At 41.7% G+C, this 22,581-nt stretch overlaps 1 protein-coding gene and 1 pseudogene across 1 annotated transcript; one reads left to right on the forward strand and one right to left on the reverse strand.

Moving 5' to 3' along the window:
- LOC109469628 overlaps nt 1-2,682 on the reverse strand; it is a 2,874-nt pseudogene extending 192 nt beyond the window's left edge.
- A 413-nt stretch (nt 2,683-3,095) lies between these two features.
- On the forward strand, nt 3,096-18,353 carry LOC109469836 (jouberin-like). Its single transcript, XM_019768563.1, has 29 exons — nt 3,096-3,332; nt 3,679-3,768; nt 4,066-4,150; nt 4,374-4,434; nt 4,651-4,877; nt 5,048-5,277; nt 5,504-5,687; nt 5,934-6,093; nt 6,235-6,363; nt 6,562-6,786; nt 6,949-7,019; nt 7,578-7,709; nt 7,891-7,945; nt 8,320-8,435; nt 8,720-8,949; nt 9,392-9,469; nt 10,014-10,066; nt 10,218-10,312; nt 11,941-12,074; nt 12,337-12,477; nt 13,256-13,467; nt 13,637-13,735; nt 14,436-14,552; nt 15,234-15,290; nt 16,010-16,078; nt 16,274-16,436; nt 16,668-16,738; nt 16,961-17,046; nt 17,279-18,353. Exons 1-29 carry the CDS (start codon nt 3,317-3,319, stop codon nt 17,427-17,429), a joined length of 3,537 nt encoding a protein of 1,178 aa, XP_019624122.1. The 5' UTR covers nt 3,096-3,316; the 3' UTR covers nt 17,430-18,353.
- The last annotated feature ends 4,228 nt before the right edge of the window (nt 18,354-22,581 follow it).

Raw genomic sequence — 22,581 nt, forward strand, 5'->3', positions numbered from 1 at the left:
AGCGAACTGCGGAGCTCCGGTGTCTGCTGCGTTGTCCCCCTGTAGTAAGAGTGCCACCATGACACACAGCACCAGCGGTCCCCACAGGTCCCACTCTCTCAGTAACGACCGGCTTCCTTTCAGTGGGTTCAACACGTGGACAAACTTCTTCCCTACTGCCTGAAAGTACAGACTGGATGTAATGACATATGGCACATAGAAAACGTATAACCAAGGAGGTTAAAAATCAAAATTGTATTTAACCTCCTTGGTCACAAGGAGTCAAGGTCATAATTTTTGTATTATAACTAGCCGTGGCGACTCTTGATTCGGGCTTACATTGCATTACCCTCAGCAAGAGTCGTGGAAAGATCCATTGGCAGAACTGCACATTTCTCGTTGGCTGCTCGATGCTCCGTTTTTGACCCGGTTTTCTGCTGTCCCGAGCTTCCCTACAATATAACTCCACAGTTGGCCGGGTTGCCGATGTTCAGATCGGCCCAAATATTCCACAGCGCGACCAAACACTACCTAACCTCACTTATTTACGCTCCGCGCGGCCATCTTGAATATAGTCGGGAATGTCCGGTACCGCCGTTGGGAACGCTCGGTAGCGTCACGATTACCGAAGCGCGACCGAAAACTCTCCAATCATAACCGGAAAGCCTGCTGAGCGTTCCCGACGACTGCACCGGACATTCCCGACTATATTCAAGATGGCCGCGCGGAGCGTAAATAAGTGAGGTTAGGTAGTTTTTGGTCGCGCTGTGGAATATTTGGGCCGATCTGAACATCGGCAACCCGGCCAATTGTGGAGTTACATTGTAGGGAAGCTCGGGACAGCAAAAAACCGGGTCAAAAACGGAGCATCGAGCAGCCAACGGGAAATGTGCAGTTCTGCCAATGAATCTTTCCACGACTCTTGCTGAGGGTAATGCAATGTATTAAGCCCGAATCAAGAGTCGCCACGGCTATATTATAACATTATTGCTGTATAACGTGGTTCACAAATATTTGTGCAGTACTAATGCATGGTAGCGGGTAATATGTCAACGGCGAAGGCACCTGAGACGTAAACAATAACACCTGTAAATAGAGCTGTGTACCGGTACGCAGTACCGATACTGTACCGGAAAAATTGATTAGGTACAGGTCCAAAATACCTACTCCCTCAGTACCGGTACTGTACCTAAACAATTTCACACCAATTTTATGCCTATTTGTGACCTCAAATGTGTATAAAGGTGGTTAACAATGGGTCCCTGTGTAAGGACAGCGTGTTCATGAAAACAAAACACTTAGTTTTGCCTATATTTTATCTGAGCATTCGCCATAAACAAAGAATAAACCTTAACTATCAAGTTTATTTATGTTTTTTTGTTATTGAAGGAGTTCAGAAGACCATATAAATTGGTCGAATTGTTCAGGTACAGGTTCAGGTCCGGACCTGTACCTAAACCTGTGTACCTGTAGCAAAGGTACGAAAGTAACGGGTTCCTTACTGGGCGCCCAGTACGGAAACCGTGGAGAAAATAGCGTCGATACTCGGCGCCCAGTTCTGATGAAAGCTCTAAACTGGAATTCCAGTTCGGAACGGCGTTATTCCAGTACTGAAGCTTCGTCAGAACTGGAAGTTCAGAACTGAATCTTGTTTCGGAACTCGTTTTCCAGACCTGAACGCCCGTCGGTACTCGGACCCCAGTACTGTGTTGCGTCCCGGCTACAGGAAGGCTGGTACAAAGGTCATTCAGTACTGGTTACCCAGTTCGGAGGTCATTCAGTACTGGAAAGCCGAGTGTCGATGTACCTAAGTAACGGGTTCCGTACTGGATTGACCAGTAAAAAGTGACTCTACAGTACTGGAAGCCGAGTTTTCAAATTATTTCCGAACTGGGCTTCCTGTTCTCACGTTCTAATTGTACTGGGATGTTCCAGTACTGAATACGATAACTGGTCGATGTGCCGATCTTCAACAGCCCGCTCTTCGTTGTTAGCCGCCTCAGTTTCTCTCGTCTCCCGTAGACGCTTCCTGTAGGTGGTCTCGTTGTCCTCCGGCAGCCGTGTTGAACGCCTTATGTTGCGGCGGCCGTCCGGCAGCTTGCCCGGCTTTACTACCGCCCGGCAGCGCTTATAAGTTATAAGCCGGGCTATACTCAGGCCAAAGCCGCTCCGCGTTTTCCAGTACGGAAGGAACGTTCAGTTCTCGGTTTCCAGAACTGATTAAGAGTTTTCCAGTTCTGAAGTCGCCTCAGATCTGGACGCCCAGTTCTGACAGAACTTCCGAACTGGAAGTTCAGTTCGGAAGGCACCTTCAGTACTGAACACCGAGTACTGAGGGAGGAACCCGTTACTTAGGTACTTTTGCGTACCTGTACCTGTACCTGTACCTAAAATTTGTTTAGGTACACAGCTCTACCTGTAAACAATAAACACCTGTTTAATGAGTTCTAGCCAACGTTGCCCCCCTCCCCTTCTACACTCAGTCATACAATGGCTACCTTCAGATCTCTGAGAATGGTGTCCTTCACCGGCTCGTCTAGCGTGGAGAAGTCGTCCTCGTCCATCTCGGGAGGCGCCCCGGGGACGGTGATGTCCCCCTCCACGTCCAACGGCACCTGGTCCGTCACGTCAGACACGTCAACACTCGTCGCCGCCATTTTGCAATTGTTTTAGCAGGGACAAGCCATTAGGTCTATGTTTATGTGTTGGTACTATATGAATATGTAACAAGTTTGACTATATATTGGTGTAAAATATTATGTTTGAACTTATAAAAACGTGGAATAACTTGATGGGGAAATTTTCAATTCCATTTATATCGCAAAAGGAAGCTGTGCCTAGAGCTCCTTGTGGACGTAATGAACTATCCCTAATAGAACATACCATTAATAGTGTGGGGGCATGACTGCAGGGCTGTTGTGCTAATGAACTCGAACGAGTGTGGTTAAACAATCTTAGAAAGGAATCAAATTACCCTTGTATTTCACAATGATCTTCGAAGAGGGAATTTTCCCTGCAAAAACTGTAAATTTTTAACATTTTATAAATTGAAAATGGTACAATCCATATACCGTCACTCTCTTCAAAATCAGTTGCTAGCCAAGCGGTATAGAACAGACTTGGTGATTGGTCGTATGTTACCGACTCTTTGTATTTAAGCCAATGAGAGAAAAGCTGACATTTACGAAGAATTCCAATTAGATGCGGTGTCTGGCGGGTGTCAGTGCAGTTCAAACAGGTGTTGGGCGGAACAAAAACATTGCCTAAACAACAAAACAGCATGAATCATCTGAGATATTTAAAGTGTATTTGATTTGCTGCAAGGATAGGAGAAGGTATGGCGGAAGAAATCGGTACGTGGAGTGGTTGTACGCTGACCTTTCTGTGTGTTTTTTTTTTTTGTTGGGGGGGGGGTAACGTAATATTTTAGTCATTTTAGTTGTACTGTAATAAAGAGATAGTTGAGCATTTTATTTATAATACATAGCACAGCAATATGAAACGGTTATGTTGGAAAAAATCCACACAGTCCAAAGGTGATAAATATGTCACTGATGTCTTTGACAGGTTAATTTGTCGTTCTTTCACCCGTGTTTCTTTTTGGCCTACGTAGTACGTGTAGAATATGTGGAAACGTTACTCAGATTAGCAGCCATGTAATCATACTTCTCTTACACATGTTATGAATAAAATCGGTAGGTTTGAACTCTATGAAGCAGCGGAGGAAGAAGAAATCTTCCAGGAGGCCTCCGTCCAGCCCAGACCCCGAGGAGGATGTACCATCACCAGGTGTGTTAGAACTTTGTACCAAGTGATATACAGTTACGTTACTACCCGGTATATTCCGCACTTTGTTGGCAGTGAAGGAGAAAAAGTACCACCCATAAAAAGCTAGAACCAGCCTACGATGTGAAACAAGCAACTGTTTTCTGTCAGTGACATCGCATTTTTATTTTACATTTATACTTCAATACTTGTATGTGCTGTATGTGATCACAAGTTATTGTAACGTTCAAACCAATGTTGTTGTAGGAGGGCCAGACAGACTCACAGTCATAGAGCTTGGTATATTTCCCTTGTCTTCAGTTCCAGGTTCTCGGGTCAATGACCTCCGACCCAAGACTAAAGCCAAGCTGAACCAGCTACTGGAAGCTGCCATGGAAGAGGCAAAGTAAGGATTTTGATCACATTTTCCTCTCATGATCACACACCATGAAAGGGACATACACGTACAAATGTACACGTGAAGTTCATATTTCTTAGTATAATCTTACTTTCAAATTTTGCCACCAGTATTTTCTATTAACAATCTGATCCTTGAATCTTGATACCAGTAGATATATAGTAGTTCATTTGTGACTTGGCTGAAATAATGTATTCCTGCTTCATATAAGGACTGAGGAGGGAGGGAAGAAAAAGAAAAAGGGAAAGAAGAAACCCTCAGCAGAAACAGTGGTGAGCTTTCAAATATATTTATTTAGTATTACTAGTATGTACATGTATATCTATCAAAAATAAACAATATAGTCAACTACATTTGTTTCAGATAGAGAGTTATGGATATCAGTGTAGCTAAACTTGCAAAGATAATGATGGAGATGTTATTTGTACATAAATACATGTATTATACATGTATTTGTGATTCTTTTTTTCTCTTATTCCAACCCCCAGCTGGATGCCCTTAGGGAGGGTGCAGACCTGAGGAAAGACAGTGCCGATGATTTAAACAGGAGTATGGAGAACAATTCATATGACAGTCCTCGGAACAACAAGAACCGGAGGAGACAGGAGGAGTCAGTCAGCAGGAGCACAGACACCTTAGATGAGGGGGAGAGGTCACCAGGCAAGAAGAAGAAAAAGAAGAAAAGCAGACAGACAACAGAGGATACAGATCAGGGGTACATGGGTTTTTTCTCTGATTTGTTAATTCTTTGATAGATGAATCATGAAAGAATGAGACTCAGTGTGTATTACTTTAACATCATGTGATTTCTCAGTGTCAGGTTGTTCCAATATCATCATCCATTCCAACAGATTTTTAAGTGATACAAACAAACTTCTTTTACAGAGATGAGCCAATGACAATAGAGGAACTAGCCTCTACCAAGAAAAAGACGAAGAAGAAACGCCCACCGTCAGCCTCACATTCTGACATGACCAAAGCGAACAGTGAAGAGATGCTGGACCAGTACGAGCAGGCCCTGGAGACACGGCAGGAGGATGAGCAGGAGGAGGAGGGGGAGGCCAGTCCTCGCAGGAAGGGCAAGGGGAAAGGGAAGAAGAGCAGGAGAAGAAAAGGTAATGTACTAGTATTTCCTTTAGTATCTACTTGTTATCTTTGTAAGAAATTACACTACACCAAGTGCTATGAGTAATACACAATGTTAGCACTCAAATCATACACCTGTAACATTTGTTCATACGAGTCTGATAGCAAAATGATCCCTGCATGATTGTACCTAATGGTGCAAATATTGTATCAAGAACTGTTGAATCTGAGCATTTTGTCTGTTTCCTTCTCCAGCTGAGTCAACAGAAGAGGAAATTGTTGAGAGTCCCAGGAAACAGCTGGAAGATGAGGGGAAAGTCTTGGGCATCACCGTTCACAAGTCCGACCCTCTCAAGACTGACCTGTTCATCCTCCATCCACTGGTCAGGGTCCACATCTGTGACATGGACACTGGGAACTATGTCAGGAAGTTAGACAAGTGAGTCTTACTCTTGGTCCCCTGTAGATGGACCTGTACATCTACATTAAAAATCTTAGCTGTAGAAATTGTCATTTCTAATACTGACCTGCCTGATAAATACCTCAAAAATATTCACCTGTGATCCAGATGGGTTGGATCCATAAAGTAAGATAGTCCATTAACATGTTGGAAAGTATACTAACTTAAAGATGATATGACATCAGGTGATAATCTACAGTGGTACTTCTGTTTTTATTTCCTCAGAAATCGTCCAGTAACATCTTTCTATGAGACCCAGCGGCGAGAAGTGGAGTACATCCTCCCAATCATGACTCAGCCATTTGACTTTAAGAAGAAGAAGTCCATGTTGCCAGCCTGGGAGGAACTTCTTATCTTCAACGAGAACTTCAATCTCTTTACCCAGGTTTGTCTTTGTTAAAAGTGGCACAAAATCTTACACAAAAACTTTTGCTTGTGGTAAATTTAATGTTACTTTGTTAGTAGTAATCATGCTTATACTATATCCATTGAGTAATTCAACATTCTTTCCTTTTTGCCATGCCAGGAGGAAGACCCAAGAGTGGTTGTCCTGTTTGAGGTGTTGGACTTTGTGACCATGAGTGTTGCCAGTAACAACTACAGGTCAGAGGGTCAGCAGGGGGGCTGGCACAGGATAGCATGGGCCTTTCTAAAGGTAGGAAATGTACTACAGAATGGACATGTTGAATACATAGATGGTCATGGATATGAGTTTTTGTTTTCAAATGAAATGCAGCTAAATCAATGAAAGTTTAAGCCATGCAGATAATACTATATTTGTTCACTGATACATCACACTACCACCTGATAGAGAAAACAGCTACGAAATCTACATATTATTCTTTCTTTGCAGGTTGTTGGTTCCAATAAGAATCTAAACACAGACAAGAAGGTCCGTTTGCAGCTGTTCTACCCACCGTTTAAGTACAAGCCCAAACCAGATGTGGTAGATGTGTTTGATTGGTGGCAGAACCTTCCCCGACAGGTCTACCCGTCCACGCTGTACGTCACGGTCAAGGGTATTAAGAACCCTGGGAAGGTGGAGGCAGCACCTAGGTCCATGGTAGCACTGCAGGAGGTAGGTTGGATGCAACTTGCAAATATGTATGATGTGGTAACACCTTATTATTCAGTAATAAAACTCATTTCTATCAGTGGTAGATCACATTTGATACAAAAATGCACACAGTTTCATTATATTTGTTTATGTAGCATTTCTCATACCATTGATGTTTTTCAGGAGAAAGGCAGGATGACTTACAAAGAGATGAAACTTACAGCAAAGCTGAAGGACAGAACCTCCAGAACAAGGTCGGTGGGGATTGACTTTGAAAAGGACTTATGAGATGATATCAGATGTCAGATGTTCTGTTGTTGTAGAAAGATGCTGCACTTTATTCCAACACAAGGGTACACAACGATCAAATTCCAAGATAATGTTCTGTTGTTAATATCATTTCTATTAAGAATCCTCTATTGTACTTTGTTGTGGTAAGAAGGTAGTGAGGTAGTAGGTTACAAAATGTCTATATGTAGTTTGTCCTTGGTGCTGAAAGTTAAGTTTTGTCACATAAAGTTGAAACTTGTATTCGTACAGAGATGAGGCAGAAGCACCAGGCAGGTGGAGCAGGTTGAAAGGCCAGGTGTGTTATCTCACCTGCATTAGAGACAGGTGTGTTATCTCACCTGTATTAGAGACAGGTGTATTATCTCACCTGTATTCTTTGTTACAGAGATGAGACAGAAGGACCAGGCAGGTGGAGCAGGTTGAAAGGCCAGGTGTGTTATCTCACCTGCATTAGAGACAGGTGTGTTATCTCACCTGTTTTAGAGACAGGTGTGTTATCTCACCTGTATTGTTTGTTACAGAGATGAGACAGAAGGACCAGGCAGGTGGAGCAGGTTGAAAGGCCAGGTGTGCAGACTGCCCAACAAACAGACCCTGTCCCTGCAGGCAGGCAGGATGGGCTGTATGGTCGTCAGGTTCTCTCCTAACGGCAGGTACGGGGTATTCCTTATGCCAGACACTCTGTTATCTAAACAAGTACATGCTGTTGCTGTATAATGCTGACCTGGGAAAAAATGGAGAAACATTTTTGTGTTTTTTGCCATTTTTGGTAAGCCTTCCTTCTTTTCCTGTTACTGTATTTGTGACTGACATGTTTTCTGCCCCCCCTCCCAGGATGCTGGCCTGTGGTTGTGCAGACAAGGACAGTTATCCCATCATGATTTATGAGGTGAGTAGGTTGCTTCTAACTCTACTTTTAGCTGAAGAGCCTATAACGCCTATATACCGGCGCCTGTCCAGCACCCATATTTGTTGCTTAAGTCTTTTTAGCTAGAGAGACTTAACGTGTCAAAATACATGCAGTGTTGAGAAAATTCCAGGTACCTAGGTAGACCTCGTAATACTAATATTTAGAATATTGTCATCAAACTGGTCATAATGTAGAGACAAACAAACTTATGACTGATCAAAGCATTTTCAGAATGCTGTGATGTTATTTGTATCCTAAACAGGTAATTGCTCCTCTTTTACAACGCTTGCTCTTCTTGGTGTCCTCTGAGGTGAGCATGGCTGACAGACTTTTGTCTGCTTTCCTCTTGGCAGATTCCAGACGGCAGTCTGAAGGGTACATTCCTGGGTCATCACAACATTGTTTACGATCTGTCCTGGTCACCTGACAACAACCGGCTCTTCTCAGCATCTTCTGATGGGACAGCAAGGTGCGATGTGTTCACTTCTAATGTCTTCAGTGTTTCAACAGTTCACTTCATCTGTTCAGTTCATTTTGGCTATTCCTGTGTTACCACAGTATTTTTATTTTGTTTGCTGTATTCAGATCTTTAATGAGTTTAATACTATATGGTTCTGTGTTAACCTTTGGCACAGTAGCCTGTTGCCTAAGGGGTTAGTCAACTGGGGAGGAGGTTCAGATACTTTATACACTGAACTAGAAACAATGTTGTTGTTGATGCTGGGTAAAGTAAGCACACCCTGTCACCTGTAGGGTCTGGAATGCTGATACCCTGGCAACCAGTGCGGAGAAGGTCCTACCTCACCCGTCCTTCGTGTACACGGTCTCCTGCCACCCCGTCCAGCCAGGGATCATCGTGACCGGCGGGTACGATCACGTGATCAGGGTCTGGATCTCCCAGGGTGACGGTGTGTACGGACAGCTGCTGAAGGAGATGGAAGGTCACCAGGGACTGGTCAACTCTCTCTGCTTCGACAGGGAGGGTGAGTCTGTTTCTTTAGCAACATCTCTGATTGTATTGGGATCACAGTGTAAGAGGTATCTTTTACACTTAAATGACATGATAAGACATAAATTAGAAATTCCACTGCTTTTCAGTTAGTGTGTCATCAGTGGTAGCTAGCATGTACATTTTATCAAGTGTCATATCATGTTTCAAATCTTAGTAAATCATGTATCTGACATTTTTGATGAAGGTACAAAATGTAGGTTTAAAAGTGTTAGGTGCCATTTCTGAAGAAGTTGTAGTCTCAGTGTCGATATTGTGGGAAAAAGAAATGTTTGTGGTACATTCTGTATCTGTATAGCCGGTTTAGTGTGGATAAGGATACTCTTACAAAGTACACAACCCTGCACTAAGATTAGACCAGACAATTTTTGAAAAGCTGTGACCTGTCTGATCATATGTGTAACTGTCCTGTGCAGGGATGCGGATGTTCTCAGCTGACAGTGAGGGGGTCATCATCATCTGGAACACTTTTGTACATGAGCAGCCCAGGAGAGGTAAGTGGGGGGCAGGGGATGCCACTAAGGCAATCCTGGCAGTTAAACGCAGTATATGGAAATTGTTTTTCGAATGAAATATTTCTTTCTTTAAAGCTTCGCAGACCCTTACAGACATTTTGAAGGCAGTGCAACAAGACTAACAACAACTCAAATGTCTGGGATATTCTGATTGTTAATCACTCTGTGATTCTTCCACTAACTTCCACAACTTTGTCTATATCCTGCATCATGAAATGAACTGAACTGGTCCTGACACAGTTTATTAATTGCACATGTGGGTTATTTTAGGACTCTCACATTGGGAAGCCAACACAGGTAACAAATGCACTTAGTCTACATGTAGTGGTTGTGTTAGCACTGTTTCTTTCCAGCACTCTTTCTGTGTTAGCACACTTCACACTTCACTAAACATCGCAATTAGCAAACTTCCCTATAGCCTTAATGCATGGAAAGAAAAGACATGATGGCATGGCAATAACTGTCAATATAAGGAAAGCTCATAGTCTACATATCTGTTGATGACCTGTCCTTCCTCACCCAGACCCCGTGGCTGAATGGAACCTGCACCATCAGATTAGGGAGGAAGAACTCAGGGTGAGTCAAAATATTACACTTCTAAAACATTTTTTTTCTACAAAGAAACAGTTAATGTTTTGGACAATGCTGATATTACATTGATTGCATCTTGTGTCTTGGAGGATGATTGATCGAGTGGCTCAGTGTTGACTGTGTTGATGTTTTCCAGGGTGTGACCATCAACAGTATTCAGCTGCATCATGGTGGGCGGAGACTGTTGGTCCATGGCAGGGACAACACAGTCCGTCTGGTGGACCTGAGACTGTAAGTCTCTTAGATCCCAGTTCAACATTTTTTTGTACTAAGATCTGCAGATGTAATGTGCAGAACAATTGTGAACCACTCCTACTGCCCTTGGTATAGGAGTCTGATTGCAGAAACACCTAGGTTATTACTAGGCTTGTCCATGGTACTGGAATATAGCCCCATACTGTCAAAAAAACGTGTTACTAATGGTTTTATCCATGGAGCTGAACTACAGCCCAGTTTTCTGAAACTTCCATGTATCTGTAATGGTTTTCTCCGTGGTGCTGATCTGTAGTGAATGATACCCATGTGATGATGACGGTTTTGTCCTTGGTGCTGAAATATAGTACTGTTGTTAACTGTGGAACTTCCACTTGCTCACTCATCTACTGTCCAGTTTATTGTCTGTTGATCCTTGACTTGCAAGGGTTGGGTGTGCTTGCATTGATTTTGATGGCAGATTACCAGCTCCCTCTATCACTATATCTGACACTATGAAGGTTGAAGATGGTGATCCTTGATATGGTGAACAGCCATTTCTATCTTGGTTGGCTTTGTAGGTTCTGTCCTTTCAGGGTTCTGTCCTACCCTTATATTATGAATGGTCCTTTATTACGGATGGTTCTGTCCTACCCCTGTATTATGAATGGTTCTGCTCTATGCCAGTATTATGGATGGTTCTGTCCTACCCCTGTATCTATAATTGATAGGTATTTCAATGGTACAAAACGAAAGCACTATACTGAATAACACACCTGTGTTAATGGTTTTGCCCTTGGTGCTGAAATGTAGAATTCCCGCTCAGTGTTCAGTTTACTGTCTTACAAGACATCCATATGTGCATGAGATGTTGAGGTTTAAATTCAGGCAGTGACGAGCTACTTCTTCTGTCTTGCAGTATGATTGATGAAGTTGTGGATAACGTCCTGGATGTTGAATATCCATTTCTTTCTTAGCCGGCCTCGTGGGTTCTGTCCATCCACAGTTCTGTCCTCCTCCTGCAGTGCCAATGGTTGTGTCCATGTTGTCGTCATGTCTAGTGGAAATGTTTGCTGCTTTTTTACAGACTTTATGAAGAAGACATTCCAAAGACACTTCCAGGGCAGCGCAAAAAGAAGGGGTAAAATGTATTTCAGAGAACAAAAACAACCAAAAGATTACATTAAAAAGTTGTGATGTCATATGTGATGAGAACAATGAGTGTAATTGTTTTCGGGGAGACGGTAATAACAAAATAGTAAATTGATACAAATTACTCATTGTTCTTCTTACATAAGTGACATCAGTCACCCTCAAACCGAATCAAAGTCTAAAAACAAAAATTAAAAAATGTCAACTAGTTAAATGAAATGTTTAAAAAATCTGAGAACAAAATTATACAAAATCATCCCCATCCCAATCAATCTTGCACACTGTTGGTGGACAGTAATTGGTCCAACAACTGATAATTCTGCAGGAAAAAAAATTAATTATAACAACCCAGATAATTCCACCACACTTAATCCATCATGACAGGGAAATGGTTACACCCAGATGAGGCATGAGTAAATGACATTGTATAATTATCAGAGACCATACTGCACGTGTGAACCAATGGGTTACAATGTGTATATCTCAATCTGATAACATCTTCCCTGATATTACAGCTACTCCGTCATGCAGAGGTACCACGGTGCACTGAACAGCCGTCAGCAGGTCCGCAGTGTCCTCACACCGTGTGGGTCGTTTGTTATCGCCGGCAGTGAGGACTCCTGTGCTTACGTCTGGAACACTGAGACAGGTGAATGGTGTTGCTACTGTCCTGATGTTTGTGCTTATGTTTGGCATGGTTTGATTATTTTGTAGGGAATTTAGAAGTCCTGCTTCTACACGATAAGATTGTATCGTATCATAGCCCAGCTGTCTCCCCTTTTAAGCCTGATTTGTGCACCACTTATATACGTTACAGAGGGGATGTTAGACTTTTGTTCTTGGTTGTTGATCTCTACATGTAAGTTTACAAGTCTTGTGCGTTAACCAGGAGCTCCACACTGTTTGTACAGGAGATAAGGTGGCTGTGTACAGGGAGCTGGGGTACCAGAACACGGTATGCGGGCTGGACTTCCACCCACACGATCACATGGTGGCCTTCTGTTGCTATGGAGACAATAACCCTATCCTCATCTACACATATGACCAGAAAGGTAATTTTTTGTCCTCAAAAAATGCCAGAAGAAAATTCCAAAGCTCATTTTATCAGATTCATAAATTTATAGGAAATTCTGCACTGCAAACTAAAGATAGGCACTATATAAAAATGTAGTTTTTGGCAAACATAAGTCTGACCACTGTGGCCCATCACCCAGCTGCACACAGGGCCCTGCATCTCTACCAGGAAACACCTCCTCCTGACAAGATCTTTTTCAGGACAGGTCTGTGGACAAATTTCACCTACCCAACATGAATGAAAAAATTGTTGGTTGATTTGTTGGTTGGTTGGTTGAAACAAATGATTATGAAAAATTTGGTGCTGTTCCAAAGTTAGAGGCATTCTGAAATTGCCAGTCTTTTTTTTTTCAGTTCGGAGCTAAGAGTTCCCTTGGCTCATCTGTTGATTCCATGAATGTTGCTGAAGTCCAGTGTAGTTTGGAGATTGACTGTTTTGTTTATTTGTTTGTTTATTTGTTTATTTGAATTTTTCACAAAGTGAAAGGGAGGGCAAAACAGGTGCTTACGCACCTTTACAAGTTGCCCTCCCTTACAAAAAACAATGAATGTGTAAACACACATGAACAACAACATTACACAGTCAAATACATAATCAATTGCAGCAATATGTAGAAATAAGTGTTCTGAAGTGATAAGATCATGTTTCATATGAGCATTACCAGTTTTATATTGCATCTATTAATGCAGAAGACTAACTCAAGGTCCTTGGGTTTTGCTTAAGTGTAAAAATTGTCACATCATCCATTCCTTTAGTTGCCAGACTAGATGCTGGAGTGATCTCAGATGACCTCCCACAGCCCATGAGCCCCGTCAGTCCCGTGGGGAAGACTCCAGTCACCCCATTGGCCACACAGTCCACTTTCAGGGCAGAGACACCAATGGGAGCAGACCTTACATCTCTGCATGAGGAGTCAAGAAGAGCCAATCGGATGGACAGAGCCATTCAGCTGTTGAGCTCAGTTTCTGTAAGCAACCTTTTAGTATCAAAGGTCTCTTCATGAAATGTCTCAAATGATGTATGTCCAAGGACTCATGATTTTATTCTTTATGAATTATATCACTGCCCAGGTTTGTACTGTTGTCAGATTCTTCTGCCAGATGATAATTTCTTTTTGTATTTGTTTATCCTGTCAGAGGTCGCCACGAGGAAGCTACCAATCCACTCCAGGGGTGCAGGGAACTACCATGTTAAACAGTACATGGGGGTCAACTTTTGACAGGACACCCTACACGGTGAGTTACATCATCTGGTACTCTGCCATTGTATCAAAACCCAAGTCTACTGTTATTTTGAATATGAATTATTTACTAAAAGTAGATTATTATTCTTTTTGTATAGGTCAATGTTTTGAGCAGCAGAAAGATAATACATTTATTATATAATGAAGTGTTGCAGCCATGTTATGTGGCCCAAAAAGTACCTCATGTATGTCAACTGATTAAAGCTGTATTGATATTTGTCCAACCAATATATTTCCTTTTTACATCACTGCCAGCCCCTCGGAAAGAAACAGGTTCACTTTGTCAGGAATGACCTGGGCTATGGGGTAACAAATATCATAACCTCCATTGGTCACAGTCACAGACATTCTTTAGTATAGAAAATCACATGGAATCACAAGCACAGGATAATGCTTTGACTTTGAGCAATGCTACAGAGTTCTTTATACTTTTTGATATCCTCTGTTTTCCTTCAACTTCATTTTGACTTGTGAGGTTAACTGTCAGTCTGTGTCCACAATGTCTGATCTACATGTATGTACATGCACAGTGCACACGATAAGTGCATTGATCAGTGTGCTGCACAAGCCTACATAATGGGCATCCCTCAGGCTGCACCTTTTTTATTTAAGCATGAAATTTCAACAGAAGTGGTCTAACTGTTATCATTTTTAGCCAGTCAACTGACCTGTGCTTGTTTGTAATTTTTTAGCAAAGTCCCCTGAGTACTTGGAACCAGCAGCGTGGCTGGACACCAGACTTTGTCCCTGTGGGGGGACGACCAGGTAGCCCGGGTAAGGGGTCAGCACCACAGGTCTCATTCCAAGCTGTAAGTCTTCCAAATATTACTTGATATTGTCTTGTAGTACATGTACAACTACAACTGTGTGTGTTATCAGTTTGTAAAACTAACAGTTCTGTACACTCCCAGCATGATCTTCACATGGCACTTATAATTACTGTCTAAAATCTATAGGAGCAGGCTGTGCAAGAAGAAAAGTGTCCTATGATTGTGCTCTGTCTTCTTCCCCTTCTAGAAGTTACTAACCTGGACCTATAGAGTGCTGATAACCAAGGGTGTCTTTTCAGGCATGCAGGGATCTGTATTACAACAGGCAGTTTTGAAATAGATGAAGCAAAGCAACCAGGAAAACACATAAGTTGTATGTACCAGATTTGAAAAATAGTGACTGTACATTTAAGCACATTTGTGTCTATGTGTTAACAACAGTCATGGAAGGATCTTTATCTAAGAGGCAGTAACAGTGGTATTACTTGCTGTTAATCTCAGAAGAACAACTTCAAAACTGCCTGAGATTTTGCTACTCACTTTGTCCTTTTTCCCACTGAGATGCATGTATCATATGTTTAATACTTAGACTCCTTCACACTGATTTTGTAGTCTGATTCTGTAAAATGTCGTGAAAACTTGAGTTTTTTTTTTAATCCTTCAACCTTGGTGGATTTGGGGCAAGAACTAACCCACTTACTGACTGACACTAACTTGCAGCAGCGTGCCGACCATAGGAAGAGGCGTGGGGACCCACCCCGCGTAACCTTCGACCTCGTATGTTTGATTTCAGTTTGTGTTTGAGCTGTAGCAGGACTAGAGGTAGACAGTGCTCGCTAGAAACATGTTAGGAGTGTTGGATCTGGGCTAGCAGTGGAGAATAATCTAGTTGTCTCAGACCCATTGATGAATATGACATCTGTTACTGTCTACTTTTTGTGCAGCTTCATGCATGAGTAGATGTTTAGATGTTAGAGTAAATTCTGCTTAATGCCTACATGTACATGTACTTCTGCCAGTTGTACCTACCTACATGTACAGTAGTACATGTACATCTATGTACTTGTAGGAGTGCATCCTCAATGTTTGCTACGTAGTACATACATACATACATACATACATGTACATGTAGGCTATGGAGTTACAATGCAATAAATGTAATACTACATTGTATTAAGTATAAGTATTAGTTGCTTCGAATGGACTAACACTCTCTTGACCATGCATTCAAAATGCTTTGACAATGCATATTGACATTTATTTTATTGATATTGTTCATTACAAATACAAATACATGATCACCCTGCAATCCTTTCAGAAAATGAGAGCTGTTAGAAATCCTCAGCATGTTTGGGTGCACATTGTCAGTTTTGTCAGTTTTGAAAGGTCATGTAATCTGCTGTATCTGTATTTTCACCCATTACCTGAGAAGAATGACTGATGACGATGTGATTTTCTGCCATGTCTGTGTTAGTAACACTTTCAATGTTCCACAGGGAAGTGCCAAGAAGGGTCCATCTGTCAGTGTGCGAGCCAACCGAGCCACATCTCCACTCAGACAGACTGTAAGTACAGCAAGTCTGACTGACACCTTAGGTCCAATAATCCTCAAGCTGGGGAGATTTTCCATTCTTCCATCTTTTATATGAATATGAATTATCTTAAATATCATTTGGGGCTTAAACAAAGCGGGATATATTTTACTTACCAGTACCACATGTACAGGTTCTCCTTTTATAGTGACAGTATTTTCCCTCCAGGTGGTTGCGTTATACGATTACCAGGCTAACCGGTCAGATGAGTTGACCATCCAGCGAGGAGACAGGATAACTGTCCTGTACAAGGATAACGAGAACTGGTGGTTCGGTGAGCTGGAGGATGGACAGCAGGGGTTCTTCCCTTCTAACTACATCACCGAGGAAGGTACACAGGGAGCTCAAATATCATACGATTTACACATAAGTGATAGATGTCTTTTGATCTGAGACTCACGTCTGGCTTGCAAAAGTATCTAGACAGAAAAAGGTGCACCAAAGGCCTGTAGAGTGTTTGTACACATTACAGAAATATAGTGGAATTTCTGAGTTTCTGCTTTGTTGTCTGTTGCTTTCCTGAATAATTATAAGATTGAAGCAAAGTTTCCACCTGTTACAGCTGACTGGCAGGACCAGGAGACCCCCCAGGGTGAGGCTGCAGCAGGGGAAGAGGAAGACACCAACACCAGGGTAGGGAGAGTTGTCATGGAAGATTTCTCCTCAATAGGGAAATGTTTTAGAGTAGCAGAACTGTTCAATTGTCTTCTCGTCCCCTTGCTATGGTTGGTAACATACATGTACATGTAGGATGATGCTTTGTGATCATCAAACCCTCTGTCAATTTCTGTGACAGATTTGAAAATAATTGTGAAACTGTTGATTCATCTTTAATTTGTGTTTCCTTGATCCAAGATGTCAGCTGTGACGACCAAGTCTGGTGAACTGAAGATTCTGTCTGGACCTGACAGTGATACAGAGGACACTTCACAAAAGTCAAGGTTTGGCAGAAAAATTACTCTTTGTATTGTTTATTACCTTGGTAACATTTATGATTTGTCACATCTGTGTGTTGTAGGCCAAGACACACTCACTTCCTCAGTCTCTACATTTGTAAAAAAAAATAGAAATTGGCACAGTTTTAAAAATGCAACATGCATATGGATGCCTTTGGTTAATATTTATTTTTCATGTGACGTAATGCCTTAAAACCTTTCTGTCTGAATCTTTCAGATCAAGACGCAAAAAGAAGCAGGGATCAAAAGAGAATCTAATAAATACTGAGGATGATTCACTTGTAAGAACAACCAAGTCAAGCAGGAGGCTGAAGAAAAGAGAACAGATCCCTGCACCGGGATACAATAATTATGGCTTTGAGAACTAGAGTGTAAAAACCACATGGCAAAATAACAGAACTTCTCCCTAATATATGAGTGTAGCAATACTCAGTTGGTACATAGACACTCTTCTTGTACCATATTGCATGTAGGTGTCTGTGTCATGTTTTGATGTAACACATGTACATGTATCTCACATTGTTATGGTGCTGATTTTAGTTTATTTTACACTATGCCTTTTATTACTTTTTAAGAAATTTTTTTTTAGAAAGTTGTGATGCCATAGATATTAATATGTCAATGTACATGTATGGTTTTGTGCCAAAAGTCAAAAGATGCACATCATGACATTAGTCAGATTTGAATCACTGTAACAGTTGCAGAGTATACATGTAACACTAAGTGCTAAAATATAGCCGTATTTTATGCTGTATTTCGTCATTGTCATAGTAAATTAGTACTGATGTCCTTTTCCTGTGCAAAATGTGCCCTTTTAAAGCAGGCAATTCACATTGCACACATTGTATTGTACATATTGTATTCTGAATGTATTTTTCTATCAACCCACTTTACAGTGTATTACTTGTATTAATCACTCTTGTTTTACTTTTTATGTAAAGATATAGTCTTCAAGTGTTGTTGTGAGATTGCAATTCAAAATGTGCTTCATAAAAGTTCAGTTCTATGTAACTTAGGGCATATGCAATCGACCTGAGGTTTATAAATCTGTGTAGAAATCAGGCTATGTGGTTGCTTTTCTCTAGTAACTCAGGGAGGAAGGCCTTACACCAGGGGCACGTGTGAGTGTGTGCTACACTAGCAAGTATTTTAACATACACATGTAAGGCAAAGGACAAGCAAGGCACATAAAACAAACATAACATGATACTGCAGCAACTGTATATTTTGTATAGACAGTTTTCCTCTTTTGTAAGTTCTTTAAAACATTTGCCAACAGCTGTTCAGCACTATAAACATCACATATGTATATTTATCTGTTGGATTGTGTCATCCTGCTGTACTTTTCATTCTAGGTATATGATACTGTAAACTATTGACTGCAGAGCGGCCTGCTATATGGAGGCTATAACATTCCACCTCCATATTAATAAGCCATTTAACTGTCCTTCCACTTTGTCGCCTAGATCAGCCACAGGAACATGTTCTATCCCCTGTCCGGGTTTGTTTAAAATATTCCGAAGTCCAGACTCTTCCCGCGATAATACAGGCATTTCTGGACCGCCGTAAGCCGATCTACGGATTCACGAGCCCCGCCTCTCTTACCCAGGGTGTTGATAAAATGTACAGTGATAGGAAAACATCGCGGGCCAAAGGATGGCAATCAGCTGTTTCGTCGCGGCTGGAAGCTCAAAAGTCTCAGCACCATCACATATAGGATAACACTGATAGATAACATCAAAGATTGGCGAATGTTCTCCATAGTTTAATGTAGAGGAAATACAAACTTATTTTATGGGTCGGTATGAGCTCTAAATCGTGGTTTTCTAGCTAGGTCAGATTTTGTCCGACACCTAGCGATATTTGTTCAAAGTTCAGAATGCCCTCGAACCTTTAAACTCCATTGCACATGCCATGGCTTCGGCGGAATGTGACGGAATATTTGTCACGTAAGTCTCAACATATCGCTCGCTTCTAGGCGTTGACGAAACCATATATTCCACGCCATATATTGCCGGCCATAACCTCGCACAGCATCTTTACAAGCGAGCAGAGGAAAGAGATAGGCGCAGGAAATATCGAGCTAGCTCTGCTTCCCGAGATAGATTTGCCTGGCACTTGACGCGACGAGCAGATGTGTAAATGTGTCGTGTATTTGGTCCAAGTGTTCGGCTCAGCAGTTGTCTCTCTGGCAGTGTGGGTACTATAGCTACATAGTCACAGTGAATTCAACGATTTCAAGTCTTATTATATTAATCATGCCTAAAGTCGCGGCCTTAACAACGTACAATACTGAGAAATGCAGTGCATACGATCATATCGTTCTTTGTTTGAAGAGGTTGAAAAATCAATTTCGTCTGAAAAGACTTCAAGGCCACGAGACAATCCCTAAAACCATAACCCTAGTTGTTATATATACCGCAGCCATGGGCATCACTAAATCATTAAACGGTTCACAAATAAACCTTCAATAACATTTCGTGGAATTGTCCACGATCATGTATGCCTTCGATCAGTTTACAGTTTCAAGTTTTAACTAGCATGTATCTTGATTGAAGGCGATTTTTGTAGAGAAAAATAGACGAGACAACTCATCAATTTAATTTACCTGCAAGTAATAATAGTAAAATCAAATAACCGTGAAAAATAAGATATGGGTCAAAAGTCAACCCCTGAAGACATTAAGCAGGAAGACAATTAGTCCTTACGGTGAGGGTCGATGACGTTCATTGACCTGTAGGTCAAATGTCAGGCTACAGTACTCAGAGATTATTGGAAGTGCACTTTTTGTGTCGGTAGAGGCAGGTGCGAGCATAAACAGTGGCATATATGCTATTATACTGTTGTATAAACACAGTTTTACGGACGGCCCACATATATACTATATATATAACGTTATATACATTTGAATATTTGCAGCCATATGTACCATCGCACATTATATAGATTATGCGCTACTGTTATCCAATGAACAAAATAATTGGTACTAGCTGAAGATACTAACTAGGCCAGGGCTTCGAGCTATGTTTGCCATTGAATGAAAACAACATCTTGTTCGACAGGCATAGATGTACCATGTACCGTTGCGTCATCCCATGAGAAGTCTATCGTGAGTCGTGAGGACGGATCGTCGTGTTGCCTTCCGTGATGACGGAAAAGGTCATGGTCATCGGGCCGCGACGGAATCACATAAGTCAGCGTTATCTGAGATCTTACATATCATTTGTCAACAAGATATGACATATATTGGCAATGGTTTGCACAGTAACAGTTTATCAGAATATGAAACGATGTTAAACAGAACGACAAGTAGATGATATTCTTGAAATGCGTTCCAGTCGGGGTGTGCATGTCTTCATTCGTATTGTCACTTAAGTATAAAAAGCAGTTGGCCAGTATGTGTACCGGTTGGTATGTATTCGATGTAGGAAGGGAACATATGAAAACAGACCAACCCAATCTTTAGGAATGTGGTGGGCGGGAGGCTATATCTGTATATATCTATCTGTATATATCCCATGGCCCACTGCATTTGTACATGTATGACATCCTGTGATGTAACACAGCGATCTTTTCTTAAGGTTGGTACACATTATCTAAGTCACTTGCGTATTGGTTCCCAGTTTTCAGGCAATCATGGAATTCTGTACTTTGCAATTGATTGCAGTTCTGGTGTAACATTTATGGCTTTTAAACGCTTCGACCTGGCTGATGCGGCGGTAAGAAATGATTTAATTTCGCCCCATAACGTCACATGTTGCGGGTCGCCGGTGCATCTCGAGCAGACCACAGACGCGCGCTCACCAAACACGACAACTTAATAACCGTTGATTATTAAGATTTTGGTCTTAAATGAAAGAATATACATCCCCTAACAATCTCTGAGAAAGATTTTGTCTCACGTCACTCCGTTACCAAGCAACGGGTCAATAAAGTTGCGTCAAAATTTTGATATGAGCAGCGCCACCTGGCAGTCTGAAATAAAAGTACAGCAGATATCTTAATTACCCTTATGACGTGTCGGAAACAGTAATTTATTGTTTTTTTCGTTCCGTTGGGTAGATTAGTGTGTTCTGTATGAGATTGTTTGCCTGTAAACCTGAATAGACAGCAAGTGATAGATCTGAACGATGCTGATCATTTGGTGTATGCTGGCAAATGAGACGTAGCATCAGTAAGGACATTGATGTGCATGTCGCATCAGGACACGCCCATAAAAGCGAAAACATCGACATTACACAAACAACAGTAAAACCAAACATATACACTTGCTAAAATTTGAACCCGAGGTAAGAAGAAGTAAGCGCCATGCTGCTGATAGTGCATCTAGCGCACTCTAAAAGTCAGCCTAGGCGGGAATGGGGAGTGGTTTACAGAGGTGACGCAAGATTCTGCTTACAAAATGCGAGGCAACTTCGGTCAAAAGTACCTTTTTTCTACTAGTTGAGAAGAATAAAGGCAAAAGAGGCCAGATTGACCATAAACTATCACTCAGAAAGGAAGGGGAATTCCAGACAGCGTTCTTAGAACAGAGCAAAACAGAAACTTTTCCAATGGAAGTTACAGTAATGCTTTGGCATAATATATCCCTTCTCACCTAAGTAGAAATTAACTAAATCTAGTCTGATTTTGCAGTCTGGAAGTCTGGGGGATACAAATTCACGTCAGCTGTAGCGTGCCAGGTGTTTTTCTGTTAGTTTTGGGAGGGGGGGCGGGGTAAGGATCCACCGCCCTGACAGTGGCGGGGGGGGGGGCGCCAGACTCAATGCGTGCATGTGTGCGTGCGTGCGTGTGTGGGGGGGGGGGTAACAATGGCACAAATTTCGGCCAGCGGGGTAATCAGACGTAATGGGAATTACTTTGGGATGCAACCAGGTAACCCTACTTGTCAGGCATGCGATTTTAGGTTTGTACACAGTCAGGCTGCGGGCAAGGTGGTTTTGAACGATCCGTAGCACATCGGATTGCCTTGTATTTGACGTCTTTTCCTGTAAAGCAGGAGCGCACATACCTTTATTATTTGAATCTTTTCCTGTTCTGTGGTTCCTTAACTCTATCCACAATTTCATATGAACATCTAAGTTCCGTAATCAACGCTTCTAATGTTTGCATGTGTTGTCCGTGAATTTGGGTTTACACGATTTCTATATAATTTGCAAGCGTGTGCTTGTCAGTCCTTGCTTTTACAGACGCCTTACACAACACTGACAGTCAGGGAATAATCTTTAGTGTATGTATCTTGAATATGACAGCTTTTCAAAACGTTATTTGACTGTAAATCTTTGTAAAACGGAGAATGGTGAAAGGACGGCGTCAATCAACCCCCGCAGAAATGGCCTCGTCCGTTGCCATGGCAACGGGCGTGGTTACGCAATGCAATTTGCGCTAGAAAAATCGGACATTAAATCCTGGGCAAACATTGTTCAAAAATTGGGACCTTAGCACTAATCGTTGATTTTTAATGAATATTTTTCATATTTAATTAATAACCGTTGATTATTAAGATTTTGGTCTTAAATG

The sequence above is a fragment of the Branchiostoma belcheri genome, unplaced genomic scaffold (assembly GCF_001625305.1).
Source record: "Branchiostoma belcheri isolate BF01 breed outbred unplaced genomic scaffold, Haploidv18h27 scaffold21, whole genome shotgun sequence".
In the NCBI taxonomy this organism is placed as follows: domain Eukaryota; kingdom Metazoa; phylum Chordata; class Leptocardii; order Amphioxiformes; family Branchiostomatidae; genus Branchiostoma; species Branchiostoma belcheri.

Excerpts from the sequence above, each read along its gene's own strand:
- LOC109469836 (XM_019768563.1), top strand. Across the intron at positions 13,468-13,636 it reads AGCTGTTGAGCTCAGTTTCT|AGGTCGCCACGAGGAAGCTA; the intron begins GTAAGCAACCTT and ends TTATCCTGTCAG. Across the intron at positions 16,739-16,960 it reads AGGAAGACACCAACACCAGG|ATGTCAGCTGTGACGACCAA; the intron begins GTAGGGAGAGTT and ends CCTTGATCCAAG.